General features: G+C 49.1%; 1 protein-coding gene across 6 annotated transcripts in view; it reads right to left on the bottom strand.

The window, feature by feature from the left end:
- The window catches only part of DLGAP3 (DLG associated protein 3), a 68,987-nt gene that overhangs the window by 23,270 nt on the left and 25,405 nt on the right, over positions 1–20,312 (bottom strand). For all 6 annotated transcript variants that reach the window (XM_070078782.2, XM_089301045.1, XM_070078783.2 and 3 more), the window contains 2 exons: positions 16,785–16,990; positions 16,424–16,496 (listed from right to left, as the gene is read on the bottom strand). In XM_070078782.2, the coding sequence (XP_069934883.1) occupies positions 16,424–16,496; positions 16,785–16,990 (279 nt within the window). The remainder of the gene's footprint in view (positions 1–16,423; positions 16,497–16,784; positions 16,991–20,312) is intronic.

The raw sequence follows: 20,312 nt of genomic DNA, 5'->3' as shown, positions 1-20,312 counted from the left end.
CCCTGGGCTTCTGAGCGACCAGACCCAGGGGAGCACAGCCTGAGGGGCACCTGCTATGGGTGGGACTCACCCGGACTCAAGTGCTGGCCCTACCAGTGCGGCCCCAGGAAAGTTCAAAGCGTTGAGGCCCCCGTTTGCTCGCCTGTCAACCAGGAGTGACAGTGGTAGCGTCTTTACAGGACTTCTCAGGAGAGTCCGTGAAGCACTTGGTGCAGATACAGGCACACAGGAAGCCCCTGGTGCATGTGAAGGTCTCAGGCCTCCCTGGGAAGCACAGGCCAGGTGTTCGAGAGAAGCACAACTATTCCTGCCCCTGAGCCCAGGAGAACGTCCCCTGCGGGTGATTATGCAGGGGTCATCGCATGAAGTCACGGACAAGGTTGGCAGTAGCATCCTGTGGCGAACACGACAGCAAGTATGTCCCATGGCTGCACCTGTGCTGTCTCCCAGGAGAGGGTCACGGCACCACCTTCGTGTGCAGTCAAAAGATGCCCAAGGGAGTGGCTTGATCCGTGCGTAAAGCGCAGCTCACTCAGCTGCCAAAGCACAACAAGACCTCACCAGAACCCACTACCAAGAGAGCAGGGGCTTCCACTTCCATTCTCAGAGACGGCAAATGAATTATCTGAGGGTCACCAGCAGGTGAGTGCTACAACAAAGTCAAATGCCACCCTTCCTGGCCCCCACGTCAGGCCGACTGAGTTACCAGAATCTCCAGGAAGCTTGTTCAACCTACATTAACTCGGGCCCCACAGTTCTGGACCCTGTGCTCTCTATCCTCTGCACTTTGGCGGCTTGGCCACTCAGAGCTGAATCTGCAGGAGACTGAGATTCGGTGGTTCCACTGAGAACCTGTCTGGACTTCCTGAAGCTTTTTCTAAAACAACTTTATTGGAAATATACAGAAATCACAGGCCATAGAAAAACCGATCCAAGACCCTATGGAAGTCAAGTTCTCTCGTGTCGGATGGACACAAGCCACACTCATAAGACAGCTGGGCTCTCGCCTTGCCTCCCTGGAGTCTACCTCTCAATCTTGTCTCTAGACTCTGGGACACCAAGAACAGAAGTTACCTGGGTATTTCTAGAAGCTTAGGCGCTGAACTACCATCTGCTATTTCTGGCTCAAGACACTTCTCAACAAGAACAAGTCCAGCCCCGAGGGTCCCTCCTAGAACATCAGAGAGCTGATCTAACCATAGGAGAGCATTTTGGTCTGGAATCTAGACATCAACGAGGGATGGGCTCTCACTATGTGACATATTTCTGTATCCTCAACCTTCTGTGTATTAAACATCAAGCACACTATCCTGGCACATAGTAGGTGACTATTATGACATGTTAATGACATATTAATACGACATATTAATGACTATTAATGCTATGAGATTCATAAATCACAGTGGCAATAACTCTTAGAACAAAGGGCCTCTCTTTTACAGAGATTCTGAAGTTCTTAAACCCCACCAGTAGGCCACATCCGTCATCAACTCTATCCAAGGCAGACAGCAGCACCCTGGGGCCACACACCTTCCAGTTCAATTGGAGACCCAAGGACCAGGACCCAAGGGTAACACACACTCATACAGACTCCTGGGAACTACTACAGCTGAGTTGCTTTTCACTAGGTTACCATTATAAAATTGTGACATCAGGGAGCCAGCCTTTTTTTTTTTTTTTAAAGATTTATTTATTTATTTGAAAGTTAGAGTTACACAGAAAGAAAAGGAGAGGCAGAGAGAGAGAGATAGATCTTCCATCCACTGGTTCCCTTCCCAGTTGGCCCCAACATCTGGAGCTGCACCAATCTGAAGCCAGGAGCCAGGAGCTTCTTCTGGGTCTCCAACACAGGTGCAGGGCCTCAAGGACTTGAGCCATCTTCCATTGGTTTCCCAGGCCATAGCAGAGAGCTGGATCATAACTGCAGCAGCCGGGACTCAAACTGGTGCCCACATGGGATGCCAGCACTGCAGGTGGCGACCTTACCTGCTACACCACAGCGCCAGCCTGGGGAGCCAGCCTTGTGGCACAGAGAGTTAAGTCACCACCTGGGACATGGGCATCCCATAATATGAGCACCAGTTTGAGTCCTGGCTGCTCCTTTTCTGATCCAGCTCCCTGCTAATGTGCCTGGAAAAGCAGCCAAAGATGACCCAAGTGTTGAGCCCCTGCCGTCCATATGGCAGATTTGGATAGAGTTCCAGGCTCCTGGCTTCTGTCTGCCCCAGCCTCAGCCATTGCAGCCATTTAGGAAGTGAACTAGCAGATAGAAGATCTCTCTCTGTGTCTCGCCCTGTGTGTAACTCTGCCTTTCAAATAAATAAATCTTTTTTTTTTAATGGTGACACTGTACTGTGAATACTCCTTTATCACTGCACTGACTTCCATCCTGCTGCACTCAACCCCCACTCACGAGAGAGTCAAAGTCAAAGAATTACCTGGGGAAATGATATCCTCAGCCTTTCTCCAAGCCAGGGCCCATCTCCAAGCCCATGGGATGCTTAGAGGAAGATACTTTGTTAAGGTCCACTGAAAACTGTGCACGCTGGAGTGGGTGGGTCCAGCTGAGGGGCAGGCAACATCCTTTATGCTTTACATATGTTATTTAGTTTAGATAACCTTTAGAAAAGCCTCTCACTCTAAAACACTGGATAAAATATAACAAATGTCATTTTATATGCATAGCTGAGCTCACAAGAAAGCAGGATAAGTCCCCAGGGGACAAAAGCAAAGAAGAGACTGGAAAATCAGAATATTAACTGTGTGAGCCAATGCTGCAAACAGCCCAGTGGAGGCGGGAGGTGGGGGCAGGGGTTGCTGGTCCAGTAACCAAAAGACTTAGGTTTCAACACCCACTTGGGCAAAGGAGTAAGGCTTTGGGCTCATGTGAAACCCAAACGAGAAGCAGGAAATGAAAACCCACATAAAGTGAGGAAAGGGGGAATCACTGATGAACATGTAGACTAGGGAAAAAATCAGTCAAGGCCATCCTCTGCTGTAGCAGTTAAGATGCCACACCTGGGATTCTTGCATCGCCACGGTGAGTGCTTGGTTTGCATCCTGCCTCCCCCACTTCTGATCCGGGTTCCTGCTCGTACACCCTGGGAGCAGCAGGTGACGCTCAAGTACTTGGGTCTCCACCACCCACGTGGGAGACCCGGATTGAGTTCCAGACTCAATCTAGGATGGAAGCCATGGTCTATTCGAAAGCTATTCTGAGAAGCGACCTCCCATCGCATCTGCCATATTCAGTTCATTGGAAGTGGGATGATAAGTCCATCGACCCTGGAGAGAAAGGGCTTCCCCGAGGACGGGAATGCCAGGAGGTGGTCGCCATGAGGGGTGCAGGTTTTGGCATGATCTAGCCCTAGCTGTTGGGGGCATCTGGAGAATGAACCAGGGAATGGGAGATCTCTGGCTTGTTTTCTCTTACTCTCTCTAATAAAAAACTGAAAATACAGATTTTTTTTTAATCTTGGCCTCTCAACAAACAAGGAAAAGTTCTCTGTGAATTAATCTGAGACTGTGCACATGACAATAAATTATACACATGACAATTTAAAAAAGATTAAAAACTATAAAAATCTATCAGCACCAGAGGCTGATGACAAGGAAGCTAGTTTGTAGTGCAGGCAGTAGGGACAGGAGTGGAGGGTGTGAGAGTCCAAAGGCCTGAGAATTTGTGCCCACAAGCTGGTCCTCACATAGACACAGCTGTGTGTCTGCATGGGTCAGATTACCCCAAACTGAACACAGTCCCAGACCAGGAATATTCTAGCAAAAGCAACTGCAGAATCCTTCGGAGGGGACCCCTCCTAACCCAGGCATCTCGCAGACAGCCCCACTGAAGGTGAACTCACTGCACTCTGCAGGCCACCGCTGACTGCACCCCTCATGGCGACCGCCTCCTGGCATTCCCGTCCTCAGGGAAGCCCTTTCTCTCCAGGGTCGATGGACTTATCAGCCCACTTCCAATGAACTGAAAATGGCAGATGCGTTGGGAGGTCGCTTCTCGGAATAGCTTTCGAATAGACCATGGCTTCCATCCTAGACTCCTTCTCTCACTCTCTGGCTCTCAGAGAAGTGAGCTGCTAAGCTGTGAGTAGACTCTGGCCAAAAGCCACCTCAGGAAGTGTGGAAGCAGACTATGCCAGGGTCAAGCCTGGAGATGACTGCACCCCCGGCCAAGGCCCGAGTTCCAGACTCCTGGTTTTTAAGAGACTAAGCTGCAGTCAGATTCCTGACCCACCGAAAGGGCAAGCTAATGGATCCTGGCTGTTAAGATACTACATGTGGGGATAATTTATAATGCAGCAATACATAACTAACACAAACCACGACATAAACAAGGACTCAACTTTTACTGAGTTAAACTATCAAGAAGACAGGGTCTACCTGTTACAGCAGTCAGTGTTACCTTAGCTAAAACAAAATAGCTTGTAAACTTTGTTCAAAAGCTTTAAGACTAGAGGGGCATTGCAGCACAGCTGGTTAAGCCACTACTTAGTACACTGATGCCTACATCCCATGTCAAGAGTGCGGGTTTGAGTCCTGGCTGTTCGGCTTCCATTTTTTTTTTCTTTCTTTCTTTCTTTCTTTCTTTCTTTCTTTCTTTCTTTCTTTCTTTCTTTCTTTCTTTCTTTCTTTCTTTCTTTCTTTCAAGATTATTTATTTGAAAGGCAGAGTTACAGAGAGGCAGAGGCAGAAAGAGAGAGGTCTTCCATTCCATGGTTTACTCCCCAACTGGCCGCAATGGCCAGAGCTGAGCTGATCCGAAGCCAGCAGCCAGGAGCTTCTTCTGGGTCTCCCACACAGGTGCAGGGGCCCAAGGACCTGGGCCATCTTCTACTACTCTCCCAGGCCATAGCAGAGAGCGGGATTGGAAGAGGAGCAGCTAGGACTAGAACAGTCTTCCATATGGGATGCCAGCACTGCAGGCGGCGGCTTTACCAGCCATGCCACAGTACCAGCCCCCGCTCTGCTTCTGATCCAGTTTCCTGCTAATACATTCCATATGGGGGCCGGTTTGTATCCCAACTGCTCCACATCCCATCAAGCTCCCTGCTAAAAGCAATGGCTCAAGTGCTTAGGCCCCTATACCCAAGTGGGAGACCAGGAAGAAACTCCTGGCTTGAGTATGGCTGGCTGTTGCGGTCTCCTGGGGAGTGAACCAGCAGATGGAAGATGTCTCTCTCTCTCTCTCTCTCTGTAACTCTTTCAATAAAAATAATAAATATTAAAAAACAACACTAAAATGACTTTAGAAGGGACCAAATAGAATTTCCAGAAATGAAAAAGTTCACAATTAAAAACTGAACTAAGGAGGTTGGTGTTAAGGAGTAGATTAAGCCTCCACCTGTAGCGCTGTCATCCCATTTGGGTGCCAGTTCGAGTCCCAGCTGCTCCACTTCCGATCTAGCTTTCTGCTGGAGGCCTGGGAAAGCAGTGGAAGATGGCCCAAGTCCTTGGGTCCCTGCACCCATGTGGGAGATCTAAAAGAAGCTCCTGGCTTTGGATCAGCCCAGCTCTGGCAGTTGTGGTCATTTAGGGAGTGAACCAGTAGATGGAAAATCAATCGATCTCTCTCACTCTCTCTCTGTAACTCTGCCTCTCAAATAAATAAATAAATCTTTTTTTAAAAAAACTACATTACATGGTGGCACTGTAGCCCAGGTTAATCCTCCACCTGCAATGCCAGTATCCCATATGGGCGCCAGGTTCTAGTCCCGGTTGCTCCTCTTCCAGTCCAGCTCTCTGCTGTGGCCTGGGAGGGCAGTGGAGGATGGCCCAAGTCCTTAGGCCCCTGCACCCCACATGGGAGACCGGGAAGAAGCACCTGGCTCCTGGTTGTGGCCAACTGGGGAATGAACCAACGGAAGGAAGACCTTTCTCTCTGTCTCTCCCTCTCACTGTAACTCTACCTCTCAAATAAATAAATAAAATCTTTAAAAAAACATTAAAAATCAAAAAGTTCACACTTAAAAACACAATTAGTGTACATGGGATGAAACACAATTGAAGAGAAAGTCAGTGAACTAGAAGACACACCTGAGGAACTGATCCAGCAGGCAGCATAAGAGGTAAAGGCTTGAGGGAGGGGCTAAAGTATACGGAGAAAAGAACAGAAAGGTCCCATAGACAACTAATAGAAGTTTTGGAAAGAGAGGCTCGATAGAATGTGGAGGAGGTAATATTTAAAGAGATAATGAAGTGGCTGAGAATCTTCCAAAACTTTTCACTTCAGATATAACAGATAAGGAAGATACGTCAAATCCTATCACCCAAAACAAAACTACAAAGCTGGACAAAGCTGTCAAAATATCATTTCATCACTCTGAAAATCAGTCAAAGGCATATAGCAAAGAAATATTTACTTATAAAAATTACCAAACTTGGGGCCAGCCCTGTGGCATAGCAGGTAAAGCCACTGCCTGCAGTGCGGCATCCCCTATGGGCGCCAGTTCGAGTCTCAGCTGCTCCACTTCCAATCCAGCTCTCTGCTATGGACTGGGAAAGTAGCAGAAGACGGTCCATGTCCTTGGGCCCCTGTACCCACATGGGAGACCTGGAAGAGGCTCCTGGTTCCCGGCTTCCAATCGGCCAAGCTCCGGCTGTGGCAGCCAAATGGGGAGTGAACCAGTAGATGGAAGACTTTCTCTCTCTCTGCCTCTCCTTCTCTCTGTGTAACTGACTTTCAAATAAATCAATCAATAAATAAATCTTTAAAAAAAAAGATTGCGAAACTTAGGTGAGAACAGTGTGACGCTGTTCTCCTCTCCTGAGGTTGCTCCCCTGCTCCTAGCCCCCAGCTCTTACCAATCTCAGGAGTCCAATGAGGACAGTGCAGATTTAAAATCAGCTGTTTCACTGCCAACGCCAGAGGGCTCCACTGAACTTGGAGCAAGGTCAGTTGTGTTAAGAACAGGGAAGGCCCGCAGCACTGCCAGGCCGAGGTTTCAGCACTGTTTGAGGGAAAGCAGTGGACTGGCAGGCCAGCAATTCCAAGGGCGAGACAAGCACAGCCAGTATGACAAGTGCTCCACTGGTCCTGGGTTAATTAGGAACGGTGTGAATTCACAGCACAAACCAGTGAAGCCTGAGCCGCAGCACATTCCTGGCCAAAGGAACCTGGACAGCTTTGCAGAGGGAAGCACAAGAGAACCTGGCGTTTGTCCTTCCCGGGCCATGGTCACAGGCAGAGAGAGGAGGCTTTACCAGCTTAAGATGCTTAGCACAACCTCTGACCAATCTTTGGCTGAACACTAAGCTATGTAGACACAGTGGCAACCCCTAGGAAACAAGGCTAGAAAATAAAAATTATAAGAAAAGAAACCGAGTGAAGATTTCAGAAGCTGCAGGGAAGGAAGTTTTCACAGATTTCATTCAGGGATACACAAACAAACAAAGAAAGCAATAATATATTCAAGAGGGAAAGGTTAAGAAGCCAGAGTTGCTACCAAAATTACCCAATTATTGAATATTCAAGAAAAAGTTACGGGCTTACAAATAGAGACGTGTGACTGTCCTCAAATGCTGGGTTCATCAAAGGCTACAAAGTAGGTATTACAGTCAGCCAAAGAGTTCAAGAAAACCATGTTTAAAGATGTAAAGGCAAGAATGACAACAATGACTTTGTGAATACAAATCATAACCCAGAGATAGCAATTATTTTTTAAAGAAACGAATGGAAATGATGGAGCTGGAAAGTAGAATAATCGAAATGAAAATCAGAGTAGAGGTGCTGAACTTAAGAAAGGAGAAGACAGATAAATAGAAAGTATCCAACTGGAAGAATGGAGAGAAAAGATTGAATAGAAATGAACAGAGACTCAGAGACATCTGGGGTAACATCAGGAATTCCAGCACATACAGTGAGACTCCAAGGAGGAAGCGGCAGTGGAGACAGAGGTGGAGGAGGGGGAAGAGACAGCAAAGACAGCAAAGTAGAAGAGGAAAAGGAAGACATGAATGAAGGCAAAAAAAATTGAAAAAATAATGATCCAAAACTTTCCACATGTGATTTTTTTTTTTTTTGACAGGCAGAGTGGACAGTGAGAGAGAGAGAGAGAGAGACAGAGAGAAAGGTCTTCCTTTGCTATTGGTTCACCCTCCAATGGCCGCCACGGCCAGCGCGCTGCGGCTGGTGCACCGCACTGATTAAAGGCAGGAGCCAGGTGCTTCTCCTAGTCTCCCATGGGGTGCAGGGCCCAAGCACCTGGGCCATCCTCCACTGCACTCCCGGGCCATAGCAGAGAGCTGGCCTGGAAGAGGGGCAACCTGGACAGAATCCGGCGCCCCGACCAGGACTAGAACCCGGTGTGCCGGCACCGCTAGGCGGAGGATTAGCCTGTTGAGCCGCGGCGCTGGCCCTCCACATGTGATTTTTAAAATATTAATCTATAGATCATAGGAGCTCGAAGTTAAACATGAACAGATCCATATCCAGACACATTAGCATCAAAACTGAAAGCTAAAGGCAGGGCAGCAGTTAAGCTGGTGCTTCTGACACCAGCACCCCATATCATCCCAAATCCGAGTGCTGTTTTGAATCCCTGCTGCTCCAGTTTTGGCCTGCCCCAATCCTGGCCATCTGGGGAGTGAACCAGCAGACAGAAGATCTCTTTATGTCTCTCCCTCTCCCTCTCTTTCTCACTCGGCCTTTCAAATAAATAAATCTCTATACCAAAGGAAAGGGGCTAGCACCATGGTGTAATGGATTAAACCTCCACCTGCAGCACCGGCATCCCATACATGCGCCAGTTCCAGTCCTGGCTGCTCCACTTCCAATCCAGCTCTCCACTATGGCCTGGGAGAGCAGTGGAAGATGGCCCAAGTGCTTGGGCCCCTGCACCCATGTGGGAGACCTGGAAGAACCTTCTGTCTCATGGTTTCAAATGGCTCAGCTCCAGCAGTTGCAGCCATTTGGAGAGTGAACTAGTAGATAGAAGACCTCTCGCTTTGTCTCTGCCTCTCTGTCTGTAACTTTGCCTCTCAAAAGGAAAGAAAGCGACAGAGAAAGTCTCATTATCAGCAAGAGACAATACAGGAAAACAACTGGCTTTTCATCACAACCAATGAACACCAGAAGGCAGTGGAATGATATATTCCTGGAATGATATATTCAAAGTGCTGAAAGAAAAAAGTGTCAGGAGGAATTCTATATCCGGCAAAACTACCTTCCAAAAATGAAGTACAGGGGCTGGCGCTGTGGCATGGCAGGTAAAGCTGACGTCTACTGTGCCGGCATCCCATATGGGCACCAGTTCAAGTCCCAGCTGTTCCACTTCCGATCCAGCTCTCTGCTATGGCCTGGGAAAGCAGTAGAAGATGGCCCAAGTCCTTGGGCCCCTGCACTCAATGTGGGCCATTTGGGGAATGAACCAATGGATGGAAGACCACCACCACCACCACCCCCGCCTCTGCCTCTCTGTAATCTGCCTTTCAAATAAATAAATAAATCTTTAAAAGAAAAAAGTACAAACAGACATTTCCAGATAAATACACACTGAAGAATCTCTTGCTGACGGACCTGTCTTACCAAAAAAATATGAATACTAGTCCTTCAGGCTAAAAAATAAGTAACACTCTGTGGCACTCAAATGCTCAAAAAGAAATGAAGAGCACCAGAAACAGTAAATGACTGAGCAAATACAAAAGGCTGCACAAATCCATTTTCTCACTTACTTTCTTAGCTTCTTTAAAATTCTTAAGATTGGGGCTGGCGCTGTGGCATAGCGGTTAAGCCACCACCTGCAGTGCCAGCATCCCATATGGACGCTGGTTCAAGTCACTGATGCTCCACTTCTGATCCAGCTCTTTGCTGTGGCCTGGAAAAGCAGTAAAAGATGGCCCAAGTCTTTGGGCCTCTGCACCTACTTGGGAGACCTGGAAGAAGCTCCTGGTTCCTGGCTTCAGATCAGCCCAGCTCTGGCTGTTGTGGCCATTTTGGGAGTGAACCAATGGATGGAAGCCCTCTCTCTCTCTCTCCCTCTCTCTCTCTCTCTCTCTGTCTGTAACTCCGCCTCTCAGGTAATTAAATAAATCTTTTTAAAAATTTTAAAAAATAAAATACATAAGATTATATAAAAACACTTATAATACCACTATTGATTTCAGTAATTGATAGGGTGATAACATATATAGGCAGTGTATACTACAATAATAGCATAAAGAAGGGAAAGGAAAAGGAGAGACACTGGAACAATGCTTCTGTGTATTTTGCCACAATTAGTAATATTTTGTTAAGCTAGGGTATACACTGTAATTCCTAGTATAAACATTAAGAAAATAACTCAAATAGAAAAGTAAAAAAATTAACAAAGGAATTTAAATGTTACACTAAAATATTTAGTTAATACAAAGAAGGCAATAAGTGAGGAACAGAAATTATGAGACAATCTAACCATATCATAATCACATTAAATGTTAATGAAGGAAAAAACTCCCATTCCAAAAACAGAAATTGCTGGATTAGATAGAAAAAGCAACAACCAACTACACAAACTCTACAAGAGGTATATCTTAGATAGAGGATACAAGAGTGGGAATAAAAAAGTACCATACAAACAGTCACCGTGCAAATTTTCCAGAAGTGTTAATGACACGGATACTCAGATTTAGGGAACCCACAAAGAAACATGCAGAGAAACTGCAGAACACCTAAATCAAATCAAGTCTCAACAGCAGCCAGAGAGAATCCAAAGTTACCTACAAAGACAACCGAGATGAAGGCAGACTTCTTAACAGCAACAATGGAAGACAGGGGACAAAGAATAGCTTCAAAAGGTTTGAAAGAAAATAAATGTTGACCCAGAATTCCATAAGAAGCTAAACTATATCAAATAATGAGGATAAAACATATTTTTTGTTCAGGCCAGGGTTTGCTGCTAACAGACATTCACTAAAAAAAATGTACTAAGGAATATATTTGGTAGGGAGGACTATATACAAGGAGGTATAGTGAGAAGGAAAACCCCCTCCCCTCTCTGCTTCTGCCTCTCTGTAACTCTGCCTTTCAAATAAATAAACAAATAAATATTTTTTTTTTAAAATAAGGATAGTAATACTTAACTGGGCTACATATTCAATGAAATCCCTTTAAATGACAACTATATTTTTATAGCAATCCACAAGGTTCCCCCAGATCTGTATGTATAAATAAAGGAAACAAAAAACAATCTTTAAAAGGATTAACTGAATTCAGTGACTTAAACTTACTGAAATAAATTCTTACAGTTATCAAAGCTTGTGGTAACAGAAGGACAGACTCACACAGACCAATGGGATAGATCTGAAGTCTCATTAATAAGCACATGTATTTATGAAGAATTGATTTTGACAAAGGAACCAAGAAATTACAATGAGGCAAGAAAAGTTCAACAAAGGACACATGCAAAAAAAAATGAAGCTGGCTCCTAACTCAAACACACTGCTCCCCCCAAAAAAATACTCCAAATGGATCATACATCTAAACCTAAATGCCAAAACTACAAGATCCCTGGGAAACATTAATCTTGTGATTCTGTGATCTTGGATTAGGCAAAGATTTCTTATGGTGCACACCAACAGCACAATTAAGAGGAGAAATACTGTGCTTCAACAAATTTAAAATACTTTATTTTTCAGACAACAACATGAAGAAGTATGAAAATGTAAGTCACGGAATGGGGGAAATCAACTGAGCTGACAGCTTGAGAGTGGACTTCTAGCCTCCAGAGTTGCAAGAATATAAATTTATGTTGCATTAAAAATTAAGAAAAGGAAGGGAAGAGATCATCAGAATGAAAGTGTTGTAAGGTCTTTGTATTGTTTGAGTCAAACATGCACACTAAAATAATTAGAAGGGTAACTACAAAAAATGAACTAGTGGGATTTGGTAAGAAAAAGAAGAAAATCAATCTAGAAGGCAGCAAAAGGATACAAAATACTATTACAAAAATAGGATAGGGGCTGGCTCTGTGGCGTAGTGGGGTAAGCCTCAGCCTGGGGTGTCAATATCACATGTGGGCACTGGTTCAAGTCCCAGCTGCTCCACTTCCAATCCAACTCCCTGCTAATGGGCTGGGAAGGCAGCAGAAGATGGCCCAAGAGATGCACCAATGTGAGAGACCCAGGGGAAGCTCCTGGCTCTTGGCTTTGGATCGGCCCAGCTCCAGCAGATGGGAATTTGGGGAGTGAACCAGTGGCAGGAAGATCTCTCTCTGCCTCTTTCTCAAATAAATAAATAAATCTTTTTTTTTTTTAAGTAGGACAAATAGAAGACACAAAGAAAGAGGATAAATTCAAACATATCAGTAATCCCAATAAACATAAATGTACTAAACTCTCAAGCAATTATTCAGGGTGGATATAAGACAAAAATCCAGCTATAAATTATTAACAAAAGACATACTGAAACACGGGGAAACAAAAAACTTTAAAATAAAAGAGAGGAAAAGATGTTTTAGGCAAATTAAAAAAAAAAAAGACTTTAGGGGGAAAACATAGTTAGAACAATAGGGTACCATCTCTACAACCCCACAGTTCTTTCCTCTTCTGTAAAGCAGAGATCATAAGCCAGGGCTGGGGAGCCTTTTTTCTGCCAACAGCCATTTGGATATTTATAACATCATTTGCAGGCCATACAAAATTATTAACTTAAGAATCAGCCTGCTGGGCCAGTGCTGTGACGCAGCAGGTTAAGGCCCTGGCCTGCAGCACCAGCATCCCATATGGTGCCAGTTCAAGTTCCGGCTGCTCCACTTCCAATCCAGCTTCCTGCTGATGCACCTGGGACAGCATCAGAGGATGGCCCAAGTGCTTGAGTCCCTGCACCCATGTGGGAGACCCAGAAGAAGTCCCTCACTCCTGGCTTTGGATTGGCTCAGCCTTGGCCACTGCAGCCATTTAGGGAATGAACCAACTGACGGAAGACCTCTCCCTCTGCCTCTGCCTCTCTGTTAACTTTGCCTTTCAAATAAAATAAATCTTTTAAAAAAAAAAAAAAGAAAAGAAAGAAAAAGGAACTTGTCTGCTACAGACTTCCTGCATTTGGAGTCCTGCCCTGGTTGCCTTGGAGGTGCCAGACCAGATGATCCCATGGGCCTTATTCAGCCCGCCAGTCAGACTTTGCCCACCACATAATAAACCATACCTCCGGGAGAAACATGTCAGTATACGTGATGATAATGTGCAGTGCTAAGGGGGAGGAGGAAAAGGAATCAAGGAAGGGGACCAGGAAACGTCAGGAAGGGAGAATTAAATTGAAATTTTGGAAAAAGACCTAGCAGAGTGAGGAAGTCTGTTACAACGATTATTATAAAAAAGACAAAAAGTAACAAATGCTGGTGAGGATGTGGAGAAAGGGGAACGCTTACACACTGTTGGTGGGAATGTAAATCAGGGCAGCCACTGTGGAAAACCGTGTGGAGACTCCTTGAAAAAGTAGGGATAAATCTGCCCTATGACCCAGCGGTCTCTCTCCTACGTATGTACCCCGAAGCCACCAAATGATCCCATCAAAGCAAGACCTGCACTTTTTAAATGGTTTATTACAGCACTATTCAGAATAGCAAAGTATGGAATCAACTAAGGTGTCCATCAACAGATAAATGGATAAAGAAAATGTGGTATATATACACACAATGGAATGTTATTCAGCAATAAAAAGTATTGAAATCCTGTCATTTGCAACAAAATGGATGGAACTGAAGGGCCTCACGCTGTGAAATAAGCCAGATACAGAAAGACAAATATCACTTGTTCTCTCTCCTGTGTGGAAGCTTAGAAAAGCCCATCTGAACACAGACTCATAATTACGAGATCAGGAGGGCAAGGGGGCACCTAAGGAGCTGGTCGAGGGCATCAAATCAGTTAGATCAAAGGAGTAAGTTCCTGGTATTACACAGCACGGTGGAGTGACTACAGCTCCTAATACTCTACTACGTATCTTCTGAGCAAAGAGAAGACACGAGCTCCAAGGCTCTCCAATCACAAGGTCAGGACCAAAGGGGGGAAATGGTAACTACCCTGATCTGATCGACACACATGCCATATGTGTATTGCAATGTCTCATTGCATTCCATAAATATGTGCAATTATTGTTCATCAATCCTTCAATCAATGAAACCAAGGGTTAAATGCCAACAAAGCCAGGCTGGGGAAAAAAAAATAGTGAGGAACTGATCCACGGGAGTGTCTGGGAAGGAGACACCAGGCAAAGGTAGGGGAGAGGCCACGGCTGTGGCGCTGCAGTTCCCCTGTGGGGTCCGAGGAGCATCGCGGGGTCTGCCGTGGCAGCAGCGAGGAGGGCGGGGAACAGCATCCGCAGAGGAACTCGGGGCTGGCACCAGCAGACCACGAAGGTCCTTGCAGGTCACAGTGACAGCTCCCCTGAGCACAGAGAGAGTGGAGCAGAAGAGTGAGTGAACGGAATCGCACTTTTAAATGATGGCTCTGGCTGCGCTGAGAGGGGCTGAAGTGCAGCGGGAGCAAACACAGGAGACCAAGCAGAAGGCAGCGCAGCACTCCGGGCCTAAGGACACGGTGACGGCTGGAGCAGCGGCGGGGAGGGGCTGCTCTCTCTTCATGATTTACTGAAGCATCGGGTGCGGGATGTGAGAGGGAGGGAGAGACAAGGCAGCCAAGACCACCTCTGGGGACCTGCGCTGTGGTGTAGCAGGTAAAGCCACGTCTGCAGCGCCAGCATCTCATATGGGCACCGGTTCAAGACGTGGCTGCCCCACTTCTGATCCAGCTCTCTGGTACGGCCTGGGAAAGCAGCAGAAGATGGCTCAAGTGCTTGGGCCCCTGCACTCCCTTGGGGGACCTGGAAGAAGTTCCTAGCTCCTGACATCAGATCAGCTAAGCTCCAGCCATTGCGGCCAACTGGGGAGTGAACAGCGGATGGAAGATCTCTCTCTCTCCCTCGCCTCTGCCTCTGCCTCTGCCTCTCTGTAACTCCACCTTTCAAATACATAAATAAATCTTAAAAAAAAAAAAAAAAAGACCACTTTTGGGCTTTGCGGCCACAGCCCCTGGAAAGATAGCATTTTCCTTATCTGAAATGGACAGGAGAACGGATAGGGCAGCAATTTTAAGAGTTTCACATTGGGTATCTCAAGTGTAAGATGTCTACCAGCCACCCAAGAGAGATTTCAGCACCCAGTCACGTGCACACGCCTGGCATTTATGGGAGGATACAGACTGCAGATATGCACCCACCTCAGTAATATTCAAAGCCATATGCCTGGATGACATCACCCAAGGATTGGGTGTAGACAGAAGCCCAGGGACTGAGCCTGGAAAAGTGCAGTGTTTAGCTCCTAGGGAAGTGCAGAGGCACCCGAGACACAGGCTGAGAACAGGCAGAGAAGAGAAGGGGGAGAGCCTGGGGGAGTGATGGCCTCAAAGCCAGCTGAGTGGAGGGCTGCAGGAAGGAGTCGTCAGCTGGGTCAGATGGTGCTGACGGATGAAGTAAAATGGGGACGGGGCCTCAGCGAGCGCGTTTAGCCACACAGGCTGGTTTGATGTGAAAAGATAGCTGTGCCAATCAGATCCCCAGATTCAGGGACTGGAACAAAGCGACACTGAGGGACCGCAGCGTCAAACAATAGGAGCCGATGTGGACAGTCTTCGGCACTGCTTGTTGCATTGCTTTTTTCCCCCAGCAAAGAGTAAAAATAGCTAACCTTTATTGAGTGCTGGCCATGTGCCAAGAACACTATTATGATGCCTATTTTTAAATAGGCAAAGTGGGGCTCAAAAGGCTCCCAAAAGTCAAGAAACTTGCCCCAGGTCACGGAGCTAGTGAGGAGCTGAGCTAGGAGCCGAACCCACCGCCGCGCTGCCTCCTCCGTTGAATTAAGGGAAACATCCACACTGAGGTTTGCACCTCACATTCGTAAAACATCCATCTGGGACCAGGTACCTTGTGCTTGCATCCATCCTCTGGCGGAGCCTCCACAAAACCCCTGTGCGTGTGCGGTCACCACCGCTATTATCGTCATTTTAAAGTTGAGAAAATGCAGACAGGCAGGAGGTGGTGCCAGGTAAGGCACCTTGCTGGTGGTCGCACAGGAGGGAAGTGGTAGGGGCAGACTCGGGCCCAGATCACCTGGGAGACTGCAGCTTGACCTCTGCCCTGTCTGTACAAATCCATGCTACCTTTGGCAAGGGGGTGGGCTGGAAGCAGTCAGGCCCAGAGAGAGCCGGAGGACTCTGAGAACTGGTGCCGCCCTTACAAGCTCATCACTCAGAGGCCGCCTGATGGGCAGTGAGGACGGGAGTCTCTGAGCTTCCAGGGCCTGGTCAGCTCCAGGAGCCCCGTGGCAAGTTTCCCCGTTCTCTCCTTGGGCAAGCCCCCTGACTTCACGGCCCTGGCTGAGCAAGGGGCAGAATCCCGTTCCCCCCCGCCCCCCAGGGGACACAGGGCCTCTCTCCTTACCTGTCCGGTGGTGAGGGAACGGCTGTAGCCAGGGATGGAGCTCCGGGGGTGGATCCGGGGTGGGACACAGCAGCTGGAAAAAGTGCAATTCCAGGGTCAGACCTGGAGTCTGCTAGGAAGTGGGGCGGAGGGAGGACAACACTGGGGGCTTCAGCAGGTTCTACTCTGCCCCAGGAACCCCTAAAGTGAGGTCCTCAGGAGATTCTGAATAGAGAGACTCCCCTAAAGGATGTCTCGGAGAGGGACAATCAGCAGGGACACCCCTTGGTGAGGAACAGCACAAGACACCCCAGTTAAACCCAAGCTCCGCTCCAGGATGGCACACCTCCTGCAAGGCCCACAGCAGCCTCCCAGAGCTTACTTGATCCGGGCCTGGTCCACGCTGGAGGAGCGGCGGGAGGCGAATCGCCGGGCGAGGGCTTTGGGCGAGGTCTTGGGGCTGCCGTCCGAGTCTCCGCTCTCCTCGTCCCCCATGGCTTTGATGTAGCTGCCGCTGCGCATTCTGCGGCAGGGGATCTCCCCGTCCTTGCCACCCGTGGGGTAGCCCCCCCAGTCGTCCTGCGGCACCTGCAGGGATAGGTCTCTCAGATGTGTTCCTAGCCCACAGGGGGCCAGGGGCCTCTCTCCCCACCAGCAGTGGGAGATGCCCAGCCTTGGCTGATGCAGACCACATTCAGGAGCACACAGAGGCAGCATGGGAAGGGCTGGCCCCTCCCTCACAGGAGATGCCTCATCATGGATCTCTCACCACTTAATTGAGGGCCATCTAGAAAGTCTGGATGGGGGCCACATGCAGGTGCTAAGGTCAGTGGCCTCGGTGACCTTTGTCAACCCCACCCCCGGGGCACTGAAACATCACCTGACCTGGGCCACCTTCCACCCCTCCTCCTCCATCGTTTTCACCAGCTTACATCCCCAAGGCCTCCAACTCTCCTCCCTGGGTGAGGAGCCCCCAAGGGTTTTATGCAGGTGCGAGCCATCAGCTTGGTGCCCCAGATGAAGCCCTCCAACTGTGCCCACAGGCTCGGGGCATGTGGTGGACCAGGAGCAGGGCAGGGGCTCAAGCAGCGAGAGGGAGCCCAATTAGGAGGCTAAGGCTGCAATCCCGGCAAAAGATAACAAGGCCTGGATGGGGACAATGACAAGGAACAGGAAAGGAGATGGGAATGAGGCACTAAGGGGATCAGTGGGCCCAAGGAACCCTGGGAGAAGTGGGGGTGGCCAGGAGACAGGACGGCTGCAGGCTGCTGGCTACAGACCTGGTTGGGTGCTGTCCCCACTGAGCTACAGAACCCCGGAGAAAAAGGTCTGGGGAAAGGGGACAGGTCCGGGGCTGAGCACCTGGAGCTTGGCATGGAACTGCCGTGCAGGTGGCTGGGCGTCTGGTTGCGGGGCTCGGGGCAGGAGACCAGGGTTGGAGGCAGACATACGGGAGTCATGGGCAGCAGCTGAATGCATCGAGGTGAAGGAGATGGCCCAGAAGTGAGCAGAAAAAGAGTTGAGAGCGATCTGCTGACATTTTAAAAGGATGCAAAGGAAGAGGAGTCTGCAGTCACGTGAGAAGGAGTGGGCAGAGGGGTAGGAGGCAAGTCAGGAGAATGCCATGTCACAGAAACAGGAGGCATGTTAAGAAAAGGAGTTGATTATGTCAAATGCCACAGTGCATTCAGAGGTCAGTAACTCAGGCTCGAGAGTCAGAAGATCCATGTGCCAATTCTGGCCCCATCACTCGCTAGCTGCATGAACTGGAGCAAAGCTGGTGCATCACCAAGTACCCATTCCTTGTGTGTGAACTGGTCTTGGTTGTTATACCTACATCAGAGCTCGGCGGGAAAGGCAAATAAGCCAAGAACGAGTTCCCAGGACACAGTGCTCGGTAATGGTTAACTATTATCCTGAGCACTGAAAGGGGCCTTTTTGAGGACAACTCACAAGAGAATTCGTTGGTGACCTCTACCATGGCATTTCCAGGGATGGGGGTGTGGAAGTCACACTCTGGGGGGGGGCAGAAGGGAAACGGAGAAAAGGGAAGTCTGTGCCCTAAGATCCTGGGGAGGGGGGAGACAGGAGGTGGGGTGGGGTAGAGGGAAGCTCTCTTGGGATGAAGTAACTTCAGGCTTGGTTTCAGAAGGGCAAGAGCCAGCAGAGAGACCCCTGAAAGATGAGGAGGGGGCAGCTCAGGGGTGAAGGGGGTCCTGACAAGAGGGGCTCCAGCCTTGGAGGAGGGATCAAGCTGCGGTGGACGGTCCTGGATTCTCCTCTGAGCCAGGGAAGATGAGGGAGGCTGGGATATGCGAGCCCAAAGGTACGCTGGCAGGATGCTGAGCACATCCACTAAGGTGGCCTACACTGGGAAGAATGGGGTATGGGCAACAGGGAGAGGGCTGGGGGAGACGGAATGGGCTAGGGATGGGAACCCCAAGAGGGAGCAAGGCTCAGGAGAGCTTAGGGCTCCAGGGAGCAGTGAGGCCAGGTAAGGGGACAGTGATCCATGTGGGAGCCCCAAGGGTGGGAAAGGGAACCTGAACAAACCCACGGGGAGGAACGGGGCTCAGTGAGGAGATGGGAAAACAAAGGAGAGATTAAACTCCATCAAGAAACAAGGCTCAGCGAGGAAAGGAGGTCCCAGAACAGGGCTGCGGGAGTGCTGGTGTCCAGCGAGAGGAACAAGGCCTCGGCAAAGATGTTGGCATCCCACGAAGATGCCTCGCTGGATGAGGCCAGCCCCCTGCTTCTCCTGGGAAGGGCTCCAATTTCCCAGGCCTAAGTTGCCCTGGAGCCCCAGCTCAAGAGGGATGGACCAGTCCCTCCCCCACACAGAGAGCAGAGTGGCAGGCAGGCTGAGAGGCCGGCCAGCGGGTGGGACAGCCAGGGCATGCTCTGCCACACTGCAGGGCTCCCCCTCTGTAGCCACTGCCACTGCGGAGCACTCGGCTCCTCTGCAGGACACTGTGATGTGCATGTTAAAAAGGAAGCCCCCAGGGAGGTCAGGGCAGCCCTGGAGAAGCAGCAGGGATCGGCAGGGTGGTGGCAAGGGCCAGGGAGCGGGCAGCGGGAGGAAGGGTGGGTGCTCCCTCCCTGCACCCTTTCATTCCCAGCTCAGAGCACCTCCCTACCCAGGGAGGGGGCAATCCAAGGTCAAACTTCACGTCCCAAATCCTCAAAGTCCTTTCCTACAGCCCTGGGCTTTCCAGGTGTCTCCCAAGAGAGCCCTAACATGCGAATAACAACAGCCCAAAGACGCAGGCAGCCTCTCCTCCCCACACCTCTGAACACGCTGTAGCCTCTTCCTAGAATGCCTTTCAGCTGCCCCTGACTAACCTGAACTCCACGGAGATTCAGCCCCAGGAACACTCCTCCCAGAAAGTGTTCCAGGCCCGCAGGCCGCCATCACTGGGCCAGCGAGGGGCCTCCTCCACGTCCCCGAGGTGCCCAGGGCCCTGTCCTCTCACTGCCTGCTACATTGTGTTCTCTCTCCTTCCTTGTCCATCCCCCTCGAGTCCGGGAGCTCCTCTCAAGCACCACCTGGAACTTCACTTTGGCATCCACAGCACCCAGGCAATGCTGAATGAATGAATGTGGATCAACTATGTGGAATGTAGTTTTGGGGGATCATTCTAAATCCTCTGGACCTCTAGAATTTGCAATGGCTTCTCCTAAAATTCTGGAAAGACTCAAGAAAACCAATCAGGGGGCACAGGGAGTGTGAGAAGAGGAGTATGAGATCAAGAGAAGCCCCAACCAACGGCACCTCATAAAGAGGGGACGGGTACCATTTGGGCTGAGGCAGAGATGGGGTTCCCAGGAGAAGCAGAGATCAAAGCTCCCAACCTCACCCACAGACAGCACAGAGCAGGTGAGAGTGGCTGGCAGCCACATGTCAGCTGTC

Source organism: Oryctolagus cuniculus, chromosome 7 (genome assembly GCF_051225735.1).
Source record: "Oryctolagus cuniculus isolate XC-2025 breed Fujian yellow rabbit chromosome 7, ASM5122573v1, whole genome shotgun sequence".
NCBI lineage: Eukaryota > Metazoa > Chordata > Mammalia > Lagomorpha > Leporidae > Oryctolagus > Oryctolagus cuniculus.
Note: the sequence above shows the minus strand (reverse complement) of the source record. Positions and strands in the feature narration are given on the sequence as shown.